Genomic DNA, 23,217 nt, shown 5'->3' on the forward strand with positions numbered 1-23,217 from the left:
ATTGTTTTCTACTGATTTAAATTTCCATTAAAGAAAAGGACGATGACCTGAAAAAATGGTACTTTGTAGATTTATATCACCTAATGATTCAACATTATATTCCATTATAAATGAATGGGAACACATTCAATTCTTTTAAAAATGAAAGACCAAATGCAAAACTCCATTTGACTGGAATACATAATTACATCTGAAATTTGGTTTTCAAATGCCTTCTAAAAGTACACAGCCAACTTTTAAAAGCTGGCTTGCATCTTGTGTTTTCTCACTGATTTCAGATGCATGAGTATACAGCACTTACCCACTGTGGAATACTTTCAAACCAGCTAACTAAGGAATAAACTAAAACCAAAAAAAAAAAAAAATGCATTTTCTGAGGAATTAGATTGCTATTAAACACCTTCAGCTCTCTAACAAGCAACAATGTAACATTCTATTTTGCACCTTTGAGAGAACCAGCATTAAGTCAAAAACCTTATGGAAGACATCTCTTGAGTCTGAGTTATTCTGGAACCAGAAAAGCCACAAAATTAAAATCAGTTCTGAGAATCTTCCTACTTTTACCAGAGTTTCCTTGGGTTACTCTCCATCCCCACCACATTCCTACATTTGGTAGAACTCAAAAGGTAAAAGATATAGGCCTTTAAAGTAAAGCAGTTTATTCCACAAAATAAATAAAGATAAAAGATTTCATCTCAAGAATTATCTCATGTCCCCTTCCCATGTTTGTTTTACACGTTTGTTTAAGTACAAGTTCCAAAGTTCAGGAAAGAAAATGCTAATTTCTAGTTAAATATATTTTGCAGCTTTCCCCATAACAAACTTCATTTGCTGTATATTTATTAAAGTTCAAGGGACTGTTCATACCCTTCTTCATCTAGCAAAATTCACTCATAATATCACCAATATGGAATTCAGTGTAGTTCCACCTCTGCGTTTAGACAATGAAATTGTCCTGTGCTTTCTGAGTAACTCTTCTGAGATTCAATACATCAAATGTCAAGCACAGCCACATCAATGACCATAAAAGCCCTATAGTTTGTCAGAACTGTAAACATATGTCTCCATTTGCAAGAATACTCACAGATAGAATGTTTGGGTTTTTTATCAGTATAGTATATGGCAAGGTACAATGAACATTTAAATAGGGTAAGACACATGCAGATGCCTTAAATTCAGCTACAGTTTTCGAATACTACTCAGACTACTGAGTGTAACTTTAATTTTTAACTACATACTATTTCCCACTGTTGCTATCAGCATATCAATCAAGTGTATATTATTCTGGTTTGCTCATTTTATTAAAAGCAAATTCGGAGCACAATTGACTTTTCATTTGTTTAACAAGTGAAGAAATATTTACCCTGACAGCCATTTCATTGTAGAAATTCATCTTCATAATAAAATATGCTGTCTGTGAATCAAAGAAAAAAAAAGATGGCATATATTTCAGTTACACAAAGACAGTGCTCCTATTTTTACATATAAAAGAAAAGAATCGTTATACATAATACATAATAAGAGTTCTAGGCTTAGAGAGAATAAAATCAAACTTTGTATTGAAGAGATAGGCTTCCTAATACATAATGCAGACTTAACCAGAAAAATCTATGGTAGTCAAACTAGGAGCTAATGGAGATATATGATCATAAAATGCTCTCCGCTGAGTTTGATAATCAATGGTGCTCTACTGAGAGTAGAATAACAAAGCAGAAATATTCACAAGCGCTGGTGACACGTAGTATTGTATGATTTATTCACTGGGGTTCTTTTAGCCAAAACTCACAGAAACATAAAAGGAATTCATATTTCAAGACGTCTGGTTTAATGAAAAATTCAAAGAAATGCTGTCTTCAGTCGAAATCATTCAAGGATATGGATGCAGTGATGGAGCAAAATTGTGCCTTCCAACCATCTGTACTAAATGTTATGTACTTAGCTGCCTCCCAAGTAATCCTTGGGAATTTTGTTTCATTTAATATTCATTTTGACATCATAAAATCATAAATACAATGATACCATGTTACAGTGAATCCCCTGATACAGAAAACGTTTCCTGAAGTCCTGGTTTCCTTCCAATAAAGTAGAATTCCTCTCATAGTGAACGAATCCCCTATTATACTAAGCAATCACTTGGCAGCATAGGTTATTTTAATGGATACATCACTTTAAACTAAGCTTTCACATCTGTTCCGCCCTCTAATTACAAATGCAAAATGAACATAATTCACAATTGTATCATAAAAAGTAAAATATAAGTACTTTGAATGCACGAGTATGTCCTTTATTTAGCACAACATGCAGCTTTTATGTTTCTCATGTTTTAGACACAAATCAAAGGCAAAAGTGCTTTCCCCTGATATAGTGATTTTCTCCCCCATGGCAAACAGGAATTCACTATAAAAGGGTTTCACTGTAATTAGTGTTATTTGAATTGCCTAGTCTGATCCAAAGCAAATTGTCTGTGGAGAGCAGCAGGACTGGATTATTTATCAACAGTCTGGGCAATTAAGAAACAGTTGGCTGCAATATGTTATTTACAAATGAACACAATGATGCTACTTCATTTTAAATTCTCTTTCTTCATTACATTAAGCAAGGCATAATTCCTGCAGTTTAATTAAGGTGCATTTTAAATGCTCACTTTAATATCATACCAATCTACTAATAACGGAAACAGTAGAAAAGATACTTCTTATATGAAAGAAAAATGCAGGACTGCTAAATTTCAAAAAAGTTTCATATATATGTGTAGATGTATACACACACATATACAGATATTTGAGGGAATCTCCGCCCCAAAGGTATGAATGAGAATAAATAGTGGATGCTATCTCTCCTTTTGTCTCCATAAATGTTTTCTGAGTGATACTAACTGTAGATAGCTAATATTCGAATGAAATAATGGTTGCCAACTCTAAATATATTCTTAAACTCTTCGATTAAATTGATACAATTTTGCTTTGCAGCTCATCTTTTCTTTCTTTGGAAGGGAATGTAAAAGCAGCCGCATCACCAAATAGATAAAGTACATTTTTAATGGAAATTCCTAATCTTAAAAATGATCATCAGATTCCGTCCATCAATGCTTAAACTAAACAATCATCTCACAATTTTTCGTTTATTCTTCTCATATTTGAAGGCTGTGAACACTTAGGTCTGAATCTACCCCATTTCACTGACGAACCTAAACTGGAGACCTGACTTTATTATGCTCTTTATACCATCAGTACTGAAAGACAGTGGGAGCACTTTCCCTCTGAGCTTGGCAAAGTGTTGAAGAGCTCTGCAATTGCATCTCTGTCTACTCTTTACAGAGATAGTCAGTGGCAGCTAGGGTCCTTACTTGCATACCTCACTTACGTGTGAGAAATCCAGGCCTTACCCTACCACTACTTAAGAAGGTCAGTCACAATAAAAAGGAAATTATGCATTCCTGCTTTTACTCAACATTGTTCTGAATCACAAGTCAGCCAAATGCAAAATTGCTCATATAAATGTCTTACAACCTTATCCTTGCACCAAAAGCCAAAGCCTGTGTAACCGTCTAGGTTCTTTTGCATGTGGATTTGCCCTCTGTTTTCTAATCCTGATTAGAATAATATGTACTAGTTCTGCTATTACAAGTGATGGAGAATGTGTTCATCCCTATTCACAAAAGCATAACCATAATCTAGTGCTTCAATCTAAGTCTATATTTATGTGCTTTCCTAGCAAACAAAAGATTCTTTCCTGAACTGGGGCCTTCTTGTCCGGAAGACTCCTTTCTTGTGCTTAAGTGGAACTACCTGCATTTCAGCTTGTGCCCATTGCATTGCCTCTCATTCTTTCACTGTGTGCCAATTCCAAGGTGACACTGCAAGGCTGACTCTCTGCAAAGAATTATCTTGCCATCTCACCCACATGTACCACCTCCACTTCTGAACCATGAAGTTTTTGTATCTGTCTCTAATGTTAATACACAGGTCTCTCTACTAGTTAACTTTATGATTTCAAAATACATTTGAAGCCTTTTGTGTATAAACTGTTGTACTACTTTCCCCTTTTCGGTTTAAAAACATGTTTGGGAATCACCTACAAATGTCATCTGATCCTGATTGGTGTTTTCTTTTTCTTTAAACAGTTAATACAAAGTGACAAATTCAAAGGAGAACCAGAAATTTGATTGAGAGCAGATTAAGAGAAGGAACCACCACATGGTCTAAGTTGGGAACAGGCACATTTTTTTTTTAATACAGCAAACAGGTATTTGCCTAATTCCTATCGGACTGGGACTATTTAAAACTGGTTACTGAGTTGAAGCTGAACTATTTAGGGTGGTGTCAAACTACATCACATAAAATATTCACTTTTTTCAACTGCTTCTCCTTCCAAAGTGAGCTGGAAATATGGCTATCATGTGTGCTGACTTCATATAACAATGAAATGTTACAATTCCTTTTGCTTTAACAAGTGATTTATTGACTTTGAGAAATATTGCAAAAAGAAACAGTGACGTACGGTTTGACTCATATTCTGGTGTTTGCCTGGTTTTAAAACTCGTACTTTCCTGCAGGTCATGCAAGACTTTCAGAATCCAGCACAATCAATGTAACTAAGTTATTAAGAAAACTATAGGAGCGCAGTTCTTAATTTTAGCTTGAGATTAATATTAGGAAACAAAGCTTTATACCAAAGCACCTATATTTAGAATATAGAAAGGCACATAACTTTAGTCTTATAAACACCATCAACAGTTTTTTTTAACTTCATCTATTTTAACAGTCAAAAGAAAAGGCACTAGAGGAGTAACGAATGAAATATGAGTAGTGATGCGCATATGGACAGCCAATCTGATGAGCCTCAGCCTTCGTTATTTTCCGCACCAGTACCACTCACATTTCACAATTTTGAATATAATCATTAAAATGATTTATTATCAAGTAATCATGGGTATTTTGTGCATATGCTTTGCCTTGTTTGCTGGCAGCAGATACCAATCCAGTCATTATCAGAGGACAATTTTTAAAGTGACCAATTTTTTTTGTAGTTACAGAATCTCAGAATCACAGAATCAATCAGGTTGGAAGAGACCTCTGGGATCATCGAGTCCAACCATTGCCCTGACACCACCATGTCAACTAGACCATGGCACTAAGTGCCATGTCCAGTCTTTTCTCAAACACATCCAGAGATGGTGACGCCACCACCTCCCTGGGCAGCCCATTCCAATGTCTAATGACCCTTTCTGAAAAGAAATGCTTCCTAATGTCCAACCTGAACCTCCCCTGGCGAAACTTGAGGCTCTGTCCTCTTGTCCTATCACTAGTTGCCTGGGAGAAGAGGCCGACTCCCACTTCACTACAACCTCCCTTCAGGTAGTTGTAGACTGCAATAAGGTCACCTCGGAGCCTCCTCTTCTCCAGGCTAAACAACCCCAGCTCCCTCAACCATTCCTCATAGGTCATACCCTCCAAACCCTTCACCAGCTTGGTCGCCCTCCTCTGGACTCGCTCCAACACCTCAACATCTTTCTTGAAGTGCGGGGCCCAGAACTGGACACAGTATTCAAGGTGCGGCCTCACCAGTGCCGAGTACAGAGGGACGATCACTTCCCTAGACCGGCTGGCTACACTATTCCTAATAGAGGCCGGGATGCCATTGGCCTTCTTGGCCACCTGGGCACACTGCTGGCTCATGTTTAGCCGGCTGTCAATCAGCACCCCCAGGTCTCTTTCCGCTGGGCCGCTTTCTAACCATTCTAGGAACTATCATGTCAAATGTATCATTGTGTTTCATAATCAGAAGTCATTAAAACAATTAGTAAGAGTTCAATGCAAACAGTAACTGATCCTTTAACTTAAAAGTTGTGTTAAGCTGCTAAGCTTATATTGCTGAATATTTTAAAATATTCCAAATTCAGCCATTGATCGAGTAAAGATAGTATAACAATGAATATAGGGAAGAAATTTGAACTTTATATTTATGCCCACCCCAAAACATACAATACTGAATATAGCAGTCTAAAGGGAGAAAAAGGTGCCTTTTTATCTGCTATTTGCATGGCTTTCAGGTTGGCTTCCAATCAGGCTGTCCTATTTAGTCCTCTCCAATCAGAGACGGCAAAGCGCAAAATGAAGCATTTGAGGGAAAAAGATTGTTTTCTATGCTGATTGCTGTAGAATTTGTAAGCTTGCTGATGAGATTCTGTTTCTCTAGATCCCTGGGTAATATTAGATAAGTACTGGTATCCAGAAACTGGATGAATTCATGGTCTGATTTAGAATGTGTGTATTAAGTATGAGCTTGCACGATTTTTTGTCCTACATTATTCTACAGACTTCAGACATGGCAAGGGCTTGTCAGTTGTGTGTATTTGAAGAACAACATACAAAACAGGCTTTATTGGTTAAAGCATTTTTAAAAAATTATTTTTCTTTTCAGAAATATGTTTCAAGAATGGAAAGCTGAGGTTATGATGCGAGTTATCTCGGCTTGGTTATTACAGGAAATGTGTGCTAATTTTAAAGGCTCTTTATCTTAAAATGTAACTGTTGGTATTTTTTAATAAGAGAGGGCAAAAGAAGAAAGAAGTAATAAAGAGATCACAGAATCACAGAATCACAGAATCAGCCAGGTTGGAAGAGAACTCTGGGATCATCGAGTCCAACCATTGCCCTGACACCACCCTGTCAACTAGATGAGGTAAAAGAACTCCAATTTCATAGATGCATAGAACAATTGAGGTTGGCAGGGACCTCTGGAGCTCCAAAAAATTGCTCAAAGCAGGGTCATTTAGAGCAAGTTGTGCAGGACCTCGTTCAGTTGGGTTTTGAGTATTTCCAAGGATGGATTCCACAAGCACAGCTCGCACTCTCTGGGCAACCCATTCCAGTATTTGATCACCCTCACAGTAAAAAAAGTTCTTTCTTACCTTTGAGTAGAATTTGATGTATTTCAGTTTGTGCCTACTGCCTCTCATCCTGTCAGTGGGCACCAATTCTAAATGCCGTTGCAGGCTGGCTACCTGGGAACAATTATCTTGCCATCTCACCTAAGGACACCACTCAGAACAGTGCAACGGGCAGTAGGCACAGTGGTGATGTGTTTATTTTAATTCTTATCTGGGCACCACTGTTTTTACAACCTTTATATATAAAAATAAGTCTCTGAAGTGACATCATTCTGTTTAAAATAGGAAAGTGATTACTATCAACAAAGAAACTGGCATTTGAACATGGGATGGCCAAGAGATAGCTCCTTACAATTTGGGGGTGATTGAAAAATATGTAAAATGGCCACCATAAGATCTTCATCCTGCTTAAGCCCTCTTAAAGACCTAATCATCAGATGCCAAAAACTGACATGGTTCTTATTCTCATCTTGAAAAACACAGAAACACATAAATCGCCTTGTTTCTGAAGTGAAATTCACTACTCTACAATTTTTTTAACTGTGGAAGAATGTAGAACTTGAGAGAACATAATGAGATGACTTCACCTAAAACTGCCTGAAGCATATCTAAGCCATCCATGATAAGCATTTGTCTTAACCTCCTCTTAAAAACCTGCAGTAGAGGGAGTTCCACTACATCTTCTGGCAGTATGTGTCAATGTTTCACATGAATTTGGTTTCTTCCTTCCCTTTTCCCAGTGGCTGCCCAGATACTTTCTTTTCATTAACAAATTTTAACATACATTATCATGTCTGTCTTCTTCTACAGAAGCTTTTCTAGATTTAAGAAACTTTCCATAAACTCAGGGACAATATTCAGCTGAAGCCCCACTTTTTTTAGCGCAGAACCCAATCCAACCATGCAGCTATCTGTCCTGTATTCAAAAATTAGAGCGTTTTAGGACGTAGACTGAAAACCATAGCCTGAAAGGTTGACTCATAATTGATTAGTTAAGCCAGGTAAGATGGAAGAGAGGAAATCTTTAGTCAGATTACTGATAGACTTGGGGGAAGAATAGACAAGCTTTCCGGCACACAAGTCCTGCTACTTGAAAACATAGTTTCGCAGGAGGTATGCACTTTAGCTTGTAATATATGAGTTGTTATGGCTCAATTTTTTGGCTTTTTCTTGACTTGTCTATTTTGACTGAAACACAACAATTTAACAAAAATTAATCAAAAATAAATTACTAACAATTTTAAAACTATTATAAAATATTAACATAAATTGATAAATTAATGAAGTAAACTACATATTAAAAAAGTTAATTGTCTAAGGTTAAAGGCAAATTAGTTTCTTCTTAATCTCATAAACCTGTTAACAGAGGTTTTAGCTTGTGTGCTATCATATACTTTTGCTATCTTCAAGTCCGTCAAGGGAATTAGATTGACTGTGATCTGCTGTGTGCCTTAAGGCAAAACCTCAAATACTTCAAGGTTCATTAAGTAAGAAATGTAAACCACTACAACATAGAGCAGCAATCTGTAGACACATTGGCTTATTTTATTTTCAGAATTAAAAATTCTGCCAGGAAAAAAAGCATCCTGAAGAGCTCCAATCCTACAATTAGCATCATGTGGGCAGGCTTCTGCATGAACACATCTCATTGCAGGTTTGACGACTAATATTACAGAGCTGCAAACACTTAAAGACAGACTGAACTTGACCATTACGAGTAGGCTTACTGAAATTAATGGTGCTTTTCATGATAATAAAGTTAAGTACGTTTCTGTGTGTATGAAGGATCAAGTTTCAGCTTTTTAATTTCAAGACGAGTGAATGAATTACTTCATACGTATTCTATAAATAACCAAACAAAATTTTTAAAACTGGTTTTCTACCTCCACTATTTTTTTGAAGTATCTTCTGCTTCGATAACCTCTCCACCACTTCTGTATAAAAATCACCATTTTGTTCAGATATCTAAAAAGAAATATATTGACAAAATAATGCTTATTTTGAGACTTTACAATATAACTTTATTTTTCCTAATATTAAAAATAATGTACAGTATATTATATCCATACTTATCCCAAACAGATGGCCACTGCACACACATACACACTTATAAACCAATATATACATATATTTATACATACACAGAGAGTTTGCGTTTGGAAAAAAATGGGTTACTGCAAACTTACCTATATACTATTTCAGTTATCATTACAAAAGTTTCATAAAATATCCTTACAAATGTAATTTGCATGGTAGATTATTTTGTTCTTACGAATGGCTTTAACCAATGTATCTAACTGGTTCAGAATTTTTTCAGTCACATGCAACATTTTCACAGCTTTACAATTTTAAATATCTGACAAAACTCACGGATATCTGGAATATTTGGACTACTTTTTAGCTTTTATAAAATTACACCTATTTTAATTGTAAGTAAATCTTTACTCTGTCCTTATTATATATACTTTATTATGCTACTAAAAATTCCATAATTCATGTCTCACAACAATTTTGCAGAAAATAATACAATCATTGCTTTGGGACTGCCTAGAAAGAGCTATATAGGGGAGCATTCATACCACCTAACTATAGATATCAAATTTAGAAACCTGCAGTACAGATAGAGTCACTCAGTGGAGGCAGTCTTTTCTAGCAGGTAATTCAAGGACCTAAATGAGAGGGTAATTCAGAACACTGACAACTGGCTATATTGAGCCTGTGCTCCTAAGTCAGACACCACATCCATCTTTGGAAAGAGGTCACTGAGCAGGATCACTCTGTACACAGTTGCAGAGAAAATCCTCTTCCACACTTAGCTGATTTAGTTCTTACATGCTTGTTACAATTACATTGTTCTTCTTACATTGTTCATTACTAACTACAAATGCACATTTGGAAAAGCATTTTCCTACAGAATAGATTGGCAAAGATGCTTGGGTTTTCACTTTCTTCAGCAGCATGCTGTTGTTAGCCATGTGCTGGTAACAGAGGGGCATTAACCAGTCGTCTGTCTTTGTAGGGGCTTTTGGTATTGATGGCGTAGCTGATACTCGTTGGAGGGCTGAAATACCATGTTTGTTTGCCTTCTGAACACTTGCATGTGACGGCTGCATCCTGGGACAACATACTTGAACCAGCAATGGAAAACGGATTACCAATGCTTTTTTTAACGAGTGCACATAATGGGTGTAGCCTATCTTTTTATGAGGGAAATATTGGTCTTAAGTGATTAATGTTATTTAACCTAATAATTCTTTAGGCTTGATACAGCATGTCTGGATGATACATAATAAGTTGCGACAGGCAAGAGGTCAAACTAGAAGATGTAACAAACCCTCTCCCTCACAGCCTTAATTTTTAAGAAGATACAGAAATTCAGGCATATGAGTTTGACCAACTGGGCTTATGATCATAAAAAATGGAGGAAGGCTTCCTGGGAGGAGGGCCTAACCATATTGTTTCCAAAAAAATTATGTCGATACGGCATTTTACAGAACAAAGTAATTGTACGTGATCTCTGTTTTATGAATGGAGAAAATTATGTAAAGAAAGATTCAGCAGCAGAACTTAATTTTCTACAATAAGTCTAGTTACCATACACTCACTAGGCAGTTTTTCTGCAACATCCACAGCAACAAAGATAAGAAGTCTCTGCAAACAGCATATCTGAGGGACAACTTTTTTTTTTCCAGTCATGCCAAGATTTCCTAAATAATGCCGTGTACCTATTCTAAAGATGGATTATTTCCATGCTACTTCTTAGCATCATGCCATTTTAATTGTATGCAGTTCTGAAAATCAAGAATTATTATTTCTTACAGTGGCACAGCATATATTTAATTCTATTTAAAAGAAGAATAATGGTTAGTTCATTTTGTTAAAATCAAGTAATACCATGAGAAATTTGGGGGAAAAAATCAAGATTGAAATACAGATTGAAATAGGCTTAATATACTACCTGAGATAGGCTCGGACTCTGCATCCTCGAAACCAGCTCTGGATTTTGACAGCAGCTTTGTACTTTAAGTTTCTGTCTTCATTTACAGATCTGAAAATATAAAAAGCAGTAATACTTGTCAGCATGGTAATTTGGTATAAAATAAAACCAAATAAATAAAAACAAAGCAGAAAAGTTCTTCTAAGTATGTCTTGCTGTTGCAGCTTGTGATCTTTTCCACCAGGTTTTTCACTTTTTAATTCTACATAGTTAAATAATAGTGCAGAACAATATAATCTACATTAGTTGCATATTATGAAGATAAGATAAAGAGTATTGCAACTTCTAGATGATGTAAGGTTTGGGAGAGTGTACTTCTTATTCCCGTACAATACTGAATATCCATCTCAGCATGTCATGGACTTCTTCCATTGTAGGTGAAATATATGGATAATGCTTTAATGATAATTAGGTCTGAATTATAACAAAAATCCTGTAGCTACGTACAAAATTGCATATCTACATGAATATTAAATAAATTAACTGTGGTCAATATTACCATGATAAATATCAATTGAATTAATAAGAAGCATATATTAAGGGTGAGATCTAGTTAAAATACATTGTTTTATGACTGATATAAAAGATTTTATTTGTTTATCACCTGAACAGTGATAGCATCAATAATGGTGGCAGATACACTCCTCGTCTGTAGATTTTTTTAATGAATATGAGTTGATCTTACCATTTTAGTTAGTTTCTTAGAAAAAGAATTTAAAGAGGAAAATTATAGAAAAGAAGAGGGTGACTTAAGGAAAGTTGAGCATTACAAATGTAGAGTTAAAAATATTACGAGTTAGAAAAATGGAAGCATAGGAAAGAAACTAGATGTGGAAACTTCCAAACTTTAGAAGGCCTCAAATGTCAGGATACGAAATCTAGTGTTGCTTAAAAGGAAAGGCGGGAATTGGAAACAAATGGAGTTAGTAATTTGGGTAGATTCCAAAGGGATGGCCATGGGAATCTTTTACATGGAATTATAGTAGTCAACACCGCAGCTTATTGAGTCTTGACAGGACTTTTCACAATGGGAATTCAAAGGCACAGATTTTCAAGATTAAAGTAGGAAATGAAAGTGGCAGCATATTGGCATGTGCTGCAGACAGGCAAGAAGGGAACAAAATGAAACAAAATAATTAGAAAATATGCTAGGGTTGCAGCATTGATTAATATAGATGTTAGAGGAACTAATGAAAAAGGGAGGATACAGAAAAAGATGAAGAATTTGGTTTTAAGTTACATGAGAAGAAATGTTTTCTAGAAAGAGATACTGGTGAGGCATCTGAAGACACAAGATAGGTGTAGGTGGAAAACTGATGACTTTAAGGAGATTTTCAAGAACTATTAGCTGTCAAAGCTTTATGTCAAATGACATAGTACAAGGAAAAGGCATGCGCACAAGTGGGAAAGAAGAACAAGTAAAAGGACCTCATCAGAAAGTAAAAAAATAATTTCAAGAGAGAGTCCTTGCTTGCCTTCTTTCTGTGACTCTGTCTATTAGGAGAATAGTGTTTGTGACAAAGCTAAAAGTCATGTAAGGAGAACCATGAATCTAAAAGAGATTAAAGAAATATACGGATCTGAAAGAGACTTTTCAGAGAGTTCAGGAAGAAATAACTACGTTGAGTTTCAATGCTGAGGGGTAGAACCCAGCTGTGAGATCACCTCAAGCTTTTATTTACTTTTTTGTTTGTTTGTTTCAAAATGTCAAAAACTATAAAGTCTTTGAACTTAAAATTACATGTTAATTTTCATGGATTTTTTGCTATTCCATTTTTACCAGGAATATATTTACCAAATACTTTAATTTGTTACACCCACCACAAAAGAACAATTCAGTTACTATTAGTTAGTTTTCTTAACTAGTTGATATTAGTTAGCTCTCCTAACAAAGCGTTGTGTCAACATTAATTGCCTCGGTAAACACCAACAAGATTAATTTTTATCTGACAAATTAGGATTATCCTTATTAGATTTCTTAAAATATGAAACACAGATTTACTATCAGACATCAAGAAGCATTAGCTCCATTCTTTTTATATCATCTGGTGCAGCATGTGCCTTCAAATCACATTAAGTGGGTACAAATTTTCATCATCATCTGACTCTGCCCAGGGAGGTGGTGGAGTCACCATCTCTGGATGTGTTTAAGAAAAGACTGGACATGGCACTTAGTGCCATGGTCTAGTTGACAGGGTGGTGTAGGGGCAGCGGTTGGACTCGATGATCCCTGAGGTCTCTTCCAACCTGGTTGATTCTGTGATTCTGTGATGCATCAGACCTGTCCAGTACCTGGAAACTGTGGAAAACAGACCTTTTTACCTAAGACCACGAAATAAATCGATATCAAAGCGGGCATTTATGCTAGAGAGCTTCCTTGTTCCTTTGTTGTGCAGCTTCCCAGACTTCATATGAAGCAGACACCTCCAGAATAGTGTTACCTAGAGGTAAATGATTTTGATTCAAAGGGTATGAGTGATTTGGCCCTGGACAGCCAGCCACGCTTACAGCCTGTAAATGAAAGGCATGTGGGACTGGCTGTCTCAGAGGTGACAGCTCCAAAACCAGTCCTAGCCACTTGGCAATGGCAACAGTCTGCTTCTGGACTTCTCCTCTGTTAGCTTTTTTAGTTGTCATTCTGTCTTGCCTGGCCAAGTCAGTTTAGAAGTCCTTGTAAAGTTTATTGAGACAGACCAAAACCAGACTTGTTTTTCTTACAGTACAGTTCCACAAACACTTTCAACTGGCCTTGCCAGCAGAAGTGGTTTGAGGTATAAATTGCTCAAGATGGTATCTGCCCTTCTGATCAGATTGCATAGTTGTCATACTGTTTGAATTAAGCTTTTAGAGTCGCAGATACTTCTCAAAGACTTTACTGAACATTAAAAAGTTGTACCCAAGGTCAGCATCTGACATATAGATGTTACAGCAAATAAAAGTAGGTTCTTGAATAAGTGATAAAATTGTTTAACACTTAAAATAAGAGAATGCACTAACAGGTCCTGTATACTCCAATGCTTATGCTGACAGGGCATTTCTCAAGGTGCAGGTTTATGGTCAGTTTAGGAGACCTCATACCTCTGACATAAACAGAGTTCTGCATAAAGCATGACAGCAACATTATTAAGATCAGAAGACATTATTAGGATCAGGTAAACCTGTCTAACCACAAGCAACAGGCAAGATATTACAGTCATCAGTTTTTTGCCCTAATTTTTAATGGAATAGGTGTAGAGTCCTAAAATAGCAAATGCATTTTGAAAGACAAAGACAGTTTTTTAATTTGGGGATTTACTTTAAGGCACTTCAATCACTATGTTCCTCCTGCAGCAGTAAGTGCCAGTAAGAGTACTTAGTTTTTGACAGGGTTGCTTTAAGTCAAGCTGCTCTGGAGGGTCTGTGTGTTCTAGTTGTTCTACAGAATTCTGCTTTTAGGTCTTGATAGATAGGTGAAGAAATAAATATTTTTCTTTTCTCTTAAAAATGTTTGACACACATGGAACTAAATCTTTCAGGTCTTACCCTTGGAGGTATCTACAAACAGGGTAACTCATACAAAAAAAAGGTAAATACTTGGTAATCTATATTCTTCTGCACCTTCTGATGCTTCAGATCAACTCAGATCTTTTGGGGAATCTGGTATTTCACTGCAGAATACTGACTTCATAGACTGAGAAACTGCTTTTTTTACAGTATGATGTATTTTTGTCTGAATAACCTTGAACTATTTGTGAATGATGAGTGACTGCACAGATTACACTGACTCGTGCTCACAGCATCCCAGATTTGGCAATTTTAACAGATCTATTACATTATGTAGACGAAGCATAGTTTTGAAAGGGAAATTAAAGCTGTTGTCTCACTTCAAAATACAAATGCTTCAAAAATACTCCAAAGACCACTGCAAATTTGATGAACATTAATGACCAAAACTTGTTTGTTAAGTTTGAAAGTTAAATAAGGATCTACGAAAATCTCTAAACAAGATATACTGATTTGTTTCAGGATTTTACTGACAGTTGTGTTGAAGTAGTCCAAGACTTTCACCCTAAAGAACAAAGATTACTGATCAGCTCTTCAGTTGCTGAGCTGGACTGTTTGAAGCCTCTCATTTAAATTCTCAGCTGAAAATCTGAATTTCAAGAAGCTGATGGATTATAGCCTATTCTTAAAAGGGAAACAATTCATTTTTGGAAAGCTCTGCCAAAAAACAAATCCCCAAACATCAAGCATGCTGCCCTCCAATGGATTTCCATGTCTGTCTCAGCCTGCTCTTTCTAACCTGAAATATGTGAAATACAAGCAGACTCCTGTAACTGATGCTCGTTTCGTGAACTGCTGTGCGTACAGCCACAGGAGTACAAGCTAAAGTTCAGGGAAAGAAAAGGAAAACACAATACTTTATATGCAGGCAGGACTTGAACCTTTAGCAATGATTGCGAGCTTTGTTATTCATGCAAATGATGTTGTAATTGGATTCTGAAACAAATTATTCATTAATTAGTAAAGAAAAAACCCGCTACAGCTATGTTTAATATGCTTTTTTTTTCCCTGAGTATTAGCGTACAGCAGCAGCAACAATACAGTTGAATAAAAGGGTTTATAGGACAAATCTATGCAATATTAAAATAGGTCTTGAAACATTTTATTTCCTAAAATCTGATCTGGTACAAGTTGGCCACCACCATTGTAGCAGTCAGAAAACAGCAGCATAAACTGCCCCACTTGGTCAAGAGAAGGGTAACAGGTGATCTGATCCGTCAGCCCGCCCTGCTCTACGTGGGACACTTTGGATCTTTAGCAGAACAAACATCTCCTTAACTTAGTAAAAAAGATAAAACATGTCCTAGGTACTAGAAACTCAAGCCGCATAATCTAATTCAGAAACGAAGCTCAGTTTTAAACAGTGTGGATAATAAACAGCAACTCGCTCAGAAGCTGTGGGGGTTCTCTGTCAACTAAAAAAAAAAAAAGTGGTGCCTTTCAACGGATAAACTAAACGTCCAGTGAAAGTTACACATTGGAGCCACGGGGAGCAGGGGCTCACGGCTGGCGTGCCGCTCCCCGGGGCTCCGTGTGAGCAAACAGCCGGGGTGAGCGGCGCCGCCAGAGCGCGGGCAGGGAGGGGGGAGGCCGGGCCCCGGGGCAGGACGGGGCGCGGCTGGGGCGGGAGAGGGGAGGCCGGCTCCTGGGGCGGGACGGGGGCGGCTCCCGGGGCGGGAGGGGGCCGAGCTCGCGAGACTCGGCTCCTCTCAGGAGTTTCCAGAGGCTCCTTTTCCCTCAAAGTTAGCAGGGGGCGGGGGAAGAGCGGGACACTAACTATTTTGAGTGCATAAATGGACCGCTTAAAGAAACTGTGCAGCTGCCATCAGGTCTCCTCAGATCGCTGCGGCAATATTTGGGAGGGAAGGGGGTGGGGGCTCTCGGGAGGGGTTCTAAAGCGAAACCGCTTTCATCGGGAGTGCCGCGATCTCGTTGCTGGGGAAGACCGGGGGCTGCCCGCCCCGCCAGCCCCAGCCCAGCATAAGGAGGTGCGTCCCGCCTCACCACCGGCACGACGCGGTTACCTGTTCCTGCTGAAATACTCCTCCCGCAGCTCCGATAGCCTCGCCTGAAGCTGGACCAGGGCGGCCATGCTCCCTCCCTCCTTCCCGCCCTCCCGACGCCGCCACCATGGCAACCGGACCGTACCACTCCCGCGGGCGCGGGGGTGGCGCTCCCCACAGCAGTCCTGCCGACAGGGAACAGCAGGGCACCGACGGCAGCGGGAGCCCCGCGGAGGTGGACCAGAACGGAAGCGGGGCCAAGGTGGGGGCGTGCTGGAGGGGACGCGGCGCCCCTGGGCAGCGGTCCGCAGAGGGAGGGGAAGGGGCGAGATGGTCGCGCCCGGCTTCCTCCCGGTGCCGCAGCTGCTTCCGGGCTCTCATCATGGGGGCCTGAGGAGCAGCGGTGGCCGCCCGCGTCTTCCCCTCATGGTCCTCGCCCGCTAGCCCCCGGCCCCCGCTCCGTCTCCCGTCGGCCCAGTCTCTGCGAAGTGGCGCCAGCCTCCCCGGGGAGCGGCCGGGGGAGGTGCCGGGTTCATGTTCCGGGTCGCTGAGCCTACCCCGACCCGAGCTCAGGCGGCGAGAAAGAGCTGGTAAGCACGGGCCCGGGGGGCGCGGTGGGGGCGCCGGGGCCGCTCGGCGGGGCCAGGGGTTGGTGCTGGTATTTGGGGGAGGGGATCGGAGAGACCATCTTCGCGCCGTATGGGGGGCTTGGAAACTTGGGGGCAAGTGGTGTCCCCGCCCCGGGCGGCCCTCCCCGCTGCCCGGCGGGCTGCCAGGCCTTTCCCGGCCTGCGCCCCCCCTGCTGCTGCCGGGTACGTGGAGGGAAAGACGCGCAAGGCCTCCGGGGGAAGAGGAGTTGGAGGCCTGGCAGGTGCTACTGGCGCGTCACAACGGCTCGCCACGTTTATAAGCGAGCAGTGGGCTGGAGAAAGAAACTTTCCCTCGTTGCTAAGAAAGGACAGCAGGCTAACGATAAATCAAAACTGTTGTCACAAGCTTATTCCATTTTTTGCGTGTGTTTGTTTTTTTCTAATTGTGGGAGACCCTCTAAGGCCTAAGCCCTTAACAGTGTATGCTGCAGAAACAACCAGTTGGTATGGTTGTTTCTCAATAGCCCTGAAGCTATTTTGTTACAAACCAAGAGTCAACTAGTGCAGTTGTAGCCAAGAGCAAGGAAAGTGTGGGTAGTTCTGCTGCAATAGAGTTCACAGATGTACTGTTTTATGTAATTCCATATACTAGCATAGTGACCCCAAAGGCTGTATGGTGTTTACTGTAGAACTGTTAAGATGGAAAACTGAGTAACAGAATAGAAAAAGGGAAAAGTGAGTTTTGTAATAGGCCATGGAGGTTTAGAGAGTAGTAGTGGAGAGATTTGATGGGAGTGGGATGTCCCAAACAACCAGCTGGGAAGCCTTTAATTTCCTTCAGGAAATGTTAGGTATCTTGTGTTGTGTTAGGTATCAGCTGATGTGTATAGCTTCTAGTTCATTTCACTTTTATTAATGGAAGTGGAGATGGGGTTTTGTTTGTGTTTTTTTTCTTGAATGTTGATAATTTGAGGCCTTGAGGCTGTGTTATGTATACAGACACCTGCTGGTAGAGTTCCCAGATCTGAAACAGATTCTTTTACTTTTTTCTTTGTTTCTTTTCTGGGGATGGGGAAGAAGAGGAAGAGAAAGGCTTAGCACTTCATTTTTTTCCATAGGAAACTCCATTACTCCTCCACTTCAGCTGATACCACCACTTTTTTTCCTGTAGGAATTTGACTTAACCTGTCATTTGTCTTTAAATTTTACTATTTTGAGTCCACATAAAGTAATTTAGTTCCAGAAGCTTTAACAATCGCGTTCAGCAACACAAGGTATGGGAATTCGGTGTATTCTTCTGTAATTGTCATGAGACAGTAATGATTTTGGTTGTGCAAATACACTCCCAGAGGAATGCAGTACAGAGAGAATTATTGAAATCTTATCTATAGGACTGCTAGTTTAGCAGTTCTGAAGGAAGAGCTGTTAAAAATCTGACTACTCTTCAGAGCCACTCTCTTTTCTTGTCCTTATACGTGTTATTTCAGAAGCTATCCGTTAAAGGAAACCCATTTGAGTGAGATACAGAATTTTTTTTTTCATTGTCTTATACTTGGTGTAGAAAATCAAGAACTTATGCTTTCTGAAAACATTAAGACCCTAAAGAAGTTAGTAGATTCACAACAGTCACAGAGTAAGAGTGTTTACTTTGGGTGGTAAAGCTTCTCTGAAGCTAAATGTTTATATTGTGAACATATGTGACAATTTAGGAATAGTTTGCATTTTGGGTGCTTACTGGGCACTCTGATTCTTTTGATAACAACTTTGGTGCAATAGCCTATTACCATCATTTGACAGTTCACGTGATTCTGCAACTTGGCAATTAATGAAGTCATACTTCTGAGAAGGGCAAGCATATCAGTAAATGGCAGCAATGGGATTGCAAGAATTGTTACCTCTCGTGATAAATTGCTCCAAGTCTCGTTTCTGGCTGACCAATTAATTTGTGTTAGAGCCTTATTAAATGCAGTTCATGTCAGCGTCTTTCTAACTGTATACTATTGCTCTGTACTGAACACTTTTTCACTGTTAAATATGAGTAGACTTGATAGTATTTATTGTTGTGCCTTCTTAGATAAGCAGCAGTTGTAGAAAAGTCAGATGTACTTATTCCAAGTTTGTCTGGCCCTAATTTTTAAGGGGATCAGCAGCATAATCAGTTAATAAAATTCCATCATTCCTCAAATACGAATAACTTTATTGTACAGGACAAGTGTAAGGAAATTCCAAAAGTTATCTAAAGTAGTTTCTCAAATACAGAGTTGGTACCAAGAATTGATGTGCAGTATGTGATTGGAGGAATAAAATGTTGCTAGTAATTGTACACATTTAAATGTATGGGAGCTGTATATTTGATATAAAAAAGAGTTCATAGACATTTCCAGCAAGTGTAGCCATTATTTCCTTAATTGTAGAACAGTGATTTTCATGAACTTTAATTTTTTTAAACTCCTCCTATACTCTTTATTATTTTGTGAAACTGATTTCTATACACACATAACTGATGAAGATGAGAAATAGCCTGGGATTTTGGCTTGGTACGTGCTCCAACATAGTATCCTGAGTTGTCTCAAGAGTCCTCAATTCTTGTAACTGCTCACACTATCTTATATGAAATTCAAAATAATTATGTTTTCTGCCATTTAATTTCTCTAAGTTTCTGTTGTGACACTGTCACATTTTTACATTTTATAGTATGAAAATTACATGTGTATTATGTTTCTTTGGTCTGCGTGTCAGATTTACTCTGCATGTGTTGCCAGTGCATTGACTCTTAGTCTTTACGGGAAGCACTGGGCAGGATCCTCAGAAGTGGAAGATTACGGGGTTTCTCCATAGCTTGACAGCTAGCTGTTGTACCAACCATTGCTGGGGGGCATAAGGTAGAATATATTTTGGTCACTGTGTAGCTTTGTGTGCCTGGTTGTCCAGCGGACAGTGCCTAAGGGCATAAATAGGTTTGGATGTGGAACTGGATGCTTTGTGTCTTCTTGGTGATGGCTATTTGATGACAGGCAAGTTTAAATAATCTAGGCACAACTTCTGTTTCTGCTGTATACCATAAGTTTCTATGTAACATAGGGTTATCAGTTGTTTCCTCATCTACCATAGTCTCTTGCTAGCTATTTAATACTTTTAACTAAGTTGTGTTGCTCTGTTTTTGCTTTTCCCTTTGTGTATCCCAAGAATCGTGGTAGCGCTCTTTTTTGAATCCGTAAATTCTTCAGGCAAGATGGTGAGATCTATCATCTGATGCTCCCTCCCAAATCCTTGCACCTGTTCAATCCAAATTTTGGTCACATTCGTCAATAAAGCAGAGGTCTCAAAACTAATGTTTCTAAGAATTCGTGAAAATAATTTCTGAGGTGGAGAAATGGGATTCAAATTAGTACCTGTTTGAAGATAAAGGTATGCTGTGAGTACAGCCGTGTTAGGAGACATCAGAGAATCCATATGGGAAAAGATTATAGAAACTCAGGTTTTATAATCCTGATCTTCAAGGAACTAGTTGATTTTATTTTTTTTTTTTTTGGTGCTTTTAGCTTGTGATCAAGGTGGGTTGTGAAGGCAGCAAAAATCATGGCTTTTTTCAGAATTGATGAAACACAGATGCAGTGTAACTTTAGCTGCAAGAAACCCCTTATCTGTTTAACAGGAAAAGGTATAGGACTAGAAAGTAAATGTAAATGCAGCTGTCAGTTTAGTAAAAGATATTGCCTTCTCTTGCGAGTTGTGGAATTAAACTAGCTTTCCTGTCAGTGTGTAAGTGTTTGGTAAATATTTTGTGAGCAGAGCTCTACATTCTTATATGCTTTAGATGGAAAGTGAAAAAAAAAAAATGATACTTGATCTTCACTGAAAAAGCATGTGCCTATTATTGCCATTAGGAGTTTCAATACAATTATTAATATTGAACACAAGCTGTGTGAACTGTTTTAGAGTAGGTGAAAGCAGTTACACTGTTTCCTGCCACAGTACTTTTATGGCCTGTTCTGGTAAGGGTTAGAGAGGAAATGGGTCAGCCTTTGGTGAACTGCATTAAAATTGCTTCAGATAAATGTAAAGGTCAGTGTAGGCAAACTAGATTTTCTTATAGTAAAGTCGAATCTTCTAGTGAAGACATTACAGTTTATTGCTAGCTGTGGGCTGTTGCTGTAACAGCATTTTTATAGCCTTCTGTGAGTCATGCTAAACTATGGCTCAACTGAATATTTTATGTGCCTCAATATGTTGTTCTACATTCCTTATTACACCCTTTGAAATTTCTTGTCTTACTGAATGCGGTTCATACTCACTGGTAATGTCTTTAATACATCTTGTAGTTATTTTTCAAACTGTTTCAAATGCAAATATTTTTGTTACAGTAACATCTGCAGCGATGATTAAAATTACTTCATAGGTTTGGAATACAAGCTTGACAGCTGGTTGTGAACAATGGAGAAAGTTGCAAAACTTAATTTGTCTTATTAATAATGCTGTAATGGAAAAACACTCTGGAATTTTGGAGACAAGTTTCAGGTTAAATGTTCTATCTGGTTGCTGTTGCCATTTTTTTTCTTCAATTACAGCAAGAGAAGTGAGCGCTTCAATAAAATTAATCAAAAGAGATTTCTTGGGTTTTCAGGAGGAGTTTTAGTGTGGACCACTGACGTGTTGAAAGTACAATGTGAATAAAAAGCTGAAGTAGTATGTGTATTGTGTTTTGAATCTATTACAAAAGAGCTTCTGCTGTCCCAAATTGATCAAGTAACTCTCATAATCATCCTAAGGAAACATGTTGAAGTAATTATGATATTAATTTGTCTGATCTGTCCAAGAGATAATGCAGTTACGATACAGTTATACATGAGACCATGGCTGTAATTTTTAGGGTAAACAAAGTCTCTGCCCTGTACAGATCTTTGTTCAGGAATTGCAGTGAAGAGACCTGATATTCAATAGAAAAGATTAATTGCAGGAGTGCATAAGATTCAAAGTTGTAGTCTTATGGAAAGTAAGTGCCTTACTGCTCAGGGCCTTTTAATAATCATATTATCTCTTTACTTCAGAAACACTTAAGGGTATTCAGTCCTCTTGAGTTTCATCTTTTGATCTGGCACCATCTGTATTGACAGTATTTTGGGGGGAATTCAAGGCAAGTTTAGATCAGATATATAAATCCAAGCTGGATATATTGTGTTTGATCTTGAAGTATTTCATAGAACTAACGCAACTTTACCACCGTGCTTATGTCATTATCTGGAGTAAATTGGTATGTCCACTCTAGGAGCTATGTTGATTTTAGTGATATAGTTATCAGTATGGATTAGGGATACTGAATTGAATGAATTAATCATAAACTTTCATGTAAGACACTAATGTCCCTGTCTCACATTTCCCTTTTACTTTGTGCTGCAGGGGCAGTAGCAGTATGGGCTGCAAGAGGTTATACATGCTAGTTCATATTCTGCCATGTTAGCAGAAACCTGTTTGTTTTGAGAGCTGAATGTAGGTTTAAGCCTACTAGTTCAATTTTTGGTGCACCTCCACTTCTGTCAGTTTGCTATAGATGTGAAAGCCTGTGGCAGGAGGGCTGGGCAGGCAGCTGGGGGAATTGATGTCTTAAATTGACCCAAATAAATGTACTGGAGCTTATCTGTTCAAGTCTTATGGCTCCTGTTATATTAGCTCAGAAGTATTAGAAAGGCCCTTAAATCTCAAGGGCATCTCATTTCTGATGTGTGCACCTGCAAGGATAGCTCTCTTCATGGGTGTTTAACTGTAAGGCTTAAGGGGCTAGTGCCCTCCTCATTGTGCAGTTATAGCTGCTGAGAAACATGGGTTAATATATCTATTTAAGCATCGTGCGTAGAAACCCTGTACAAATATACCTGGACTTGCCTCTACTGATGGTTGAAATTCTACTACACAAGCAAAAAAAAACCAAGCAAAAACCAAAACACCCCCCCTGCCCTCAAAAAAAAACCGTGCACAGTAATTGAAACTTTGAAAACTCAAAGTAAGAATTAGTTTTAAATAATTTTGATGCCACATGGCTCTAAAAGTAATTTCTAGGTTAATTGACTTCCACTTTTCTCTTTCTCTCTGAATTTTCAGAAAATCATTGGTTCATTTGGAATGCTTTTCCTACTGTGTTGCTTCTCTTGCTTCTGAGAAGTATTTTCGTGTGATTATGGAGGTTTTGATTCTTGT

At 38.5% G+C, this 23,217-nt stretch overlaps 2 protein-coding genes across 4 annotated transcripts in view; one reads left to right on the forward strand and one right to left on the reverse strand.

The window, feature by feature from the left end:
- SPATA17 (spermatogenesis associated 17) overlaps positions 1-16,530 on the reverse strand; it is a 93,910-nt gene extending 77,380 nt beyond the window's left edge. Inside the window, 4 exon segments of the mRNA XM_068414674.1 lie at positions 1,364-1,414; positions 8,776-8,857; positions 10,851-10,940; positions 16,457-16,530. Of these exon segments, the coding sequence (XP_068270775.1) occupies positions 1,364-1,414; positions 8,776-8,857; positions 10,851-10,940; positions 16,457-16,524 (291 nt within the window). The 5' untranslated portion in view covers positions 16,525-16,530.
- Positions 16,531-16,824: 294 nt separating this feature from the next.
- GPATCH2 (G-patch domain containing 2) overlaps positions 16,825-23,217 on the forward strand; it is a 140,029-nt gene continuing 133,636 nt past the window's right edge. For all 3 annotated transcript variants that reach the window (XM_068409266.1, XM_068409281.1, XM_068409274.1), the window contains exon 1: positions 16,825-17,025. In XM_068409266.1, coding sequence (XP_068265367.1) covers positions 16,970-17,025 — 56 coding nt within the window. In that variant the 5' untranslated portion in view covers positions 16,825-16,969. The remainder of the gene's footprint in view (positions 17,026-23,217) is intronic.

The sequence above is a fragment of the Nyctibius grandis genome, chromosome 1 (assembly GCF_013368605.1).
Source record: "Nyctibius grandis isolate bNycGra1 chromosome 1, bNycGra1.pri, whole genome shotgun sequence".
Taxonomy (NCBI): domain Eukaryota; kingdom Metazoa; phylum Chordata; class Aves; order Nyctibiiformes; family Nyctibiidae; genus Nyctibius; species Nyctibius grandis.